This window comes from Babylonia areolata, chromosome 23 (assembly GCF_041734735.1).
Source record: "Babylonia areolata isolate BAREFJ2019XMU chromosome 23, ASM4173473v1, whole genome shotgun sequence".
NCBI lineage: Eukaryota > Metazoa > Mollusca > Gastropoda > Neogastropoda > Buccinidae > Babylonia > Babylonia areolata.
In genome coordinates this window covers 46,296,341-46,301,340 of record NC_134898.1, presented here as the reverse complement: position 1 = coordinate 46,301,340, position 5,000 = coordinate 46,296,341, and the positions used below count along the sequence as shown (strand labels likewise).

Here is a 5,000-nt window from a genome sequence, read left to right as displayed (position 1 = left end):
CAAAAAACCAAACCAAACACAAACACCACCACCACCACCACCAAACACCACCACCACAACCACCACCACCAGCTCCAACACCACCACCACAACCATCACAACCACCACCACCTCCACCACCGCCACCCACCAACACCACAGCCACCACCACCATCACTACCACCACCACCACCACAACTATCACAACCACCACAACAACCACCACAACCACCACCAACACCACAACCACCACCACCACAACCACTACAACCACAACCACAACCACCACCAACACCACATCCACTACAACCACAACCACCATCAACACCACAGACACCACCACCACCATCACAACCACCACCACCACATCCACCACCAACACCAACACCACCACTGTGGAGTGATGGCCTAGAGGTAACGCGTCCGCCTAGGAAGCGAGAGAATCTGAGCACAGTGGTTCGAATCACGGCTCAGCCGCCGATATTTTCTCCCCCTCCACTAGACCTTGAGTGGTGGTCTGGACGCTAGATATTCGGATGAGACGATAAACCGAGATCCCGTGTGCAGCATGCACTTAGCGCACGTAAAAGAACCCACGGCAACAAAAGGGTTGTCCCTAGCAAAAATTCTGTCGAAAAATCTACTTCGATTGGAAAAACAAATAAAACAATGGGTGACGCTGTAGTGTAGTAGCGACGCGCTCTCCCTGGGGAGAGCAGCCCGGATTCCACACAGAGAACTCTGCTGTGATAAAAAAGAAATACAAACAAATACAAATACCACCACCACCATCACAGCCACCCACACACTCACACTGGAAGTAGCTCTTGGTCCTGAGGTAGCTGACGGCCAGACGGAGCACGGAGAGCTTGTCCAGCTTGGAGATGACGCTCTGCTCGAAGGGCAGCAGGCTGGCCAGGTGGTCCAGCTCGGAGTTGAGGCGCTCCCGGTGCCGCTTGCTGGGGTTGCTCTTTGGGGGGTCCTTCACCGGGGCCTTGACGCTGGTGGTGAGACAGAGAGAGAGAGACAAAATGAGTGTTGTGAGAGAGAGAGAGAGAGAGAGTATGAAATAAGGGGAGAGAGAGGGGGTAAGGGAGAGAGAGAGCAGGAGGGAGAGTGAGAGAGGAAGAGAGAGAGAGAAAGAGAGAGAGAGAGAGAGAGAGCGAGAGAATGAGTGTTGTGTGTGTGTGTGTGTGTGTGTGTGTGAGAGAGAGAGAGAGAGAGAGAGAGAGAGAGAGAGAGAGAGAGAATGAGTGTTGAGAGAGAGAGAGAGAGAGAGAGAGAGAGAAAATGAGTGTTGTGAGTGTGTGTATGAGTGTGTTTGTTTGTTTGTGTGTGTGTATGTGTGTGTGTGTGTGTGTGTGTGTGTGTGTGTGCGTGAGAGAGAGAGAGAGAGAGAGAGAGAGAGTGAGATAAGGGGGGAGAGAGAGGGGGGGAAGGGAGAGAGAGAGCGGGAGAGGGAGAGGGAGAGAGGGAGAGAGAGAGAGAGTGATTGAGTGTGTGTGTGTGTGTCTGTCTGTCTGTCTGTCTGTGTGTAAATGTGAATGGAGATAGGTGAGGATCAGAGAGAGAGAGAGAGAGAGAGAGAGAGAGAGTGTGTGTGTGTGTGTATGAAGAGAAGGGTGGGGGAGGAACAGAGAGTGTGTGTGTAAGTTTGAGTGGAGAGAGAGAGAGAGAGAGAGAGAGAGAGAGAGAGAGAGAGAGAGAGAGAGAGAGAGAGAGAGAGAGAATCTGCACTGTTACTGTTAATTCCATGCCAGACCTGAACTGGACCAGACCGAAAAGTTTGACAGCCTCCCCCCCCCCCCACCTCCCACCTCCCTGTCCCCGCCCCCCCCCCCCACACCCCCCACACCCCCGCCGCTCCCCCTTCCCCCCGTCCACCCTCCTTGTAAGACGACCCCACCCAGCGTTTAATTGCGAAAAGCTGAAAAGAAAAAAAAAAAAAAAAGAAAACAAAAGGAGGCGAACAGCTTAATCCACGCTACCAAGCCGAGACAAGATACCACCCCCACCCTCACATTCACTCCTACCCTCTTCCCCGTATCCCCATCCTTCTCCAAGCCCCACCCCACCCCAACCCGACCCCACCCTACCCTACCCCACCCCACCCCTGACTCCCTCTCCTCTTCCCCAGACCCTGCCCCCCACCCCCACCCTCACCCCCCACCCCCAACAAACCACCCATCCTCATCCCTACCCCCCTCTTCTTCCTCCATCCAACCTACTACCCTTCTCTCTCTTCTCCCTCTCCCTCCGTTCCCGTCAACCAGTACCCCCCCCCCCCCCCCCCCCCCCCAACCCCTCGCCCCCCTGATCCCTCCGCCCACACCCACCCACCCACCCTTTCCTAACCGTCTCCTCCTCCTCCTTCTTCTCCTCCTCCTCCTTCTCCTCCTGGGGATCGGGCCTTTTGGAAACCTCAAGGGCTCCTGAGAGACCCGTGCTATTATCATATCATTAGACCCTCGGACACTTGAGTTCCTCGTCTGGAGGACATAGTTTGGGATCCGTCATGGCTTCTGTTTCACGTCCTCCGAGCTGGGCTTTTTTTGGGGAGGGAGGAGAGAAATAAAAATGGTGGGTGGGTAGGTTGGGTTGGAAGACAAGGGGGTGGGGTGGGGTATAGGGGGGGGGGGAGGGACCTGCGGGTCTATATAGTACGTCAGGAGGTGTGGCAGGGGCAGGCGAGGGGGGCGGGGCGGGGGGGGGGGGAGGATGGGAGAGGGTGGAATAAAAGATTAGGGAGCAGGAGCCAGTTGCATTGCTCGGACGGAAGAGCCTAGTATGGTCGTAACCCGCTACTAACTGTGTGTGGTATGGAACTGACCAATGGCGTAGTTCGGTCAACAGGAGGTATTTAGTCACGTGTAGCTGTCAGAAAGTTAGAACCAAGCAATGCAACTGGGTTCACTGAAGTCTATGATCATGTTAAGAGAAAACGGAGATGACCAAGACATTGTTATTGTTGTTGTCGTTGTTGAGGGTTGGTTTGTAGGGGCTGGATGGGCGAGTGGGTGGGGGGTGGGGGGGGGGGGCATATGGGAATTCGAATTCTTTTCCATCACCAACGCCACGATCATCAACACCACCACCATCACCATCACCAACACCCAAACAACCACCTTCAACAAACACGATTACCATCACCACCACCATCCAACACCATCATCACCACCACCACCATCAACACCATCAGCAACACCATCAACACCATCACCATCACCACCACCACCACCACCATAACAACCACCATCCACATCATTACCACCACTACCACCAACACCACCACCACCACCACCATCAACATCACTACCAACATTACCACCACCACCACCGCCATTAACACCAACACCATAACATCAACCATCAACACACGCGATTACCACCACCCACACCATTACCATTCACCATCACCATCACCAACACCAACACCACCATCACCACCCAACACCACCACCAACACCACCAACACCAACACCAACACCCAACACCATTACCATTACCATCACCATCACCATCACCAACACCAACACCAACACCACCATCACCACCCAACACCATCACCAACACCACCATCACCAACACCAACACCCAACACCATTACCATCACCATCACCCTCACCAACACCAACATCAAAACACCACTAACCACCACCACCATCATCACCAGCAGCAGCATCAGCAGTGCCTTACCACCTCGACCACCACCACCCTCCACCCGCCCCCTATCCCCCCACCCCCCCCCACCCCCACCCCGCACCCCCACCCTGCCGGACCCCCCATCCAGCGTCACCGACAGAAGCCATCATCGTCAGCATCAACAAGACAGCTCTCTAAGGACGACCCCAGCCATCAGGACTCACGTAACAGTTTTGCCCGACTGGGCGCGGCTCACTGACAGGGGGTTGCTGGTATGGTGGGGGGGGGGGGGGATGGTGGGGATGGGGGTGGTGGGTGGGAATGGGGAGAAAGGGGTGGGGAGTGTGGGGGAGGGGGAGGGAGGGAAGAAGGGATGGATAGGGGTGTAGGATGGGGAAGGGAAGGGAGGAAGGAGGGGTAGGGGGGAAAAGGGAAGAGGAAGGAAGGAGGCGAGGGGTGGTGGGGGTGAGAAGAAAAGGCGTGAGGAGAAAAAAATTTAAAAAAAAGGGGGCGGCTTCGGGAGGGCGTGGGAGGGGTGGCGTGGGGGTGGGGGTGGGGGGTGGGGGTGGGGGGTTGGGTTAGGGGATGAGGCAGTGCAGTGGATGGCATTGGCGAATAAATAAAAAGGGGGTGGGGCCAAGATGAGTGATGACGAAAGAAGAAGAAGAAAGAACAGAAACAAGAAGAAGAAGAAGAAGAAGAAGAAGAACAACAACAACAACAACAAAAAGAACAAGAACAGGAAACAAGAAGAAGAAGGAGAAGAAGAAAATGGACAACAAAAACACAAGAACAAAAAAAACAAGACCAAGAAGATATACAAGAAGACGAACGAACGAAAATCGTGTTTATAGAACTAGAAGTCATTAAAGAAAAGAAAAAAAAATGCCAACACCTTTTTTTGTTATTGTTGAAATTTTCATTTCCAGATCTCTTGGACAACAGGACATTTTTTTCAATGCCGTGGCTTGTAGGTAGGTATAGCAGCTTCAGTAAAAGCTTCAAGGAGGTGTCGAAGCGTACGGACTGTCTCTCTCTCTTCCTCCATGTCTCTCTCTCTCCCTCTCCCTCTCTCTCCCCCTCTCTATCTTCCCCCCTCTCTCTCTTCCTCTCTCTCTCTCTCGTGCGCACCATCTCTCTCTCCCTCTCTCTCTCCCTCTGTCTCTCTCTCCCGCTCTCTCTCTGTCTCTCACTCCCCGCCTCTCTCTCACACCTTCGCGCGCGCGCGCACACACACACACACACACACACACGAACACACATACACAAGTACACACACACACACACACACACGCACGCGCACACACACACACACACACACAAGCACACACACACACACACACACACACAAGCACACACACACATACACACACACACAA

General features: G+C 53.9%; 1 protein-coding gene across 1 annotated transcript in view; it reads right to left on the bottom strand.

Annotated features, from left to right (window-relative positions):
* Positions 1 to 5,000, bottom strand: part of LOC143297689 (uncharacterized) — a 117,507-nt gene that overhangs the window by 77,717 nt on the left and 34,790 nt on the right. Inside the window, exon 2 of the mRNA XM_076610109.1 lies at positions 793 to 980. Within this exon, the coding sequence (XP_076466224.1) occupies positions 793 to 980 (188 nt within the window). The remainder of the gene's footprint in view (positions 1 to 792; positions 981 to 5,000) is intronic.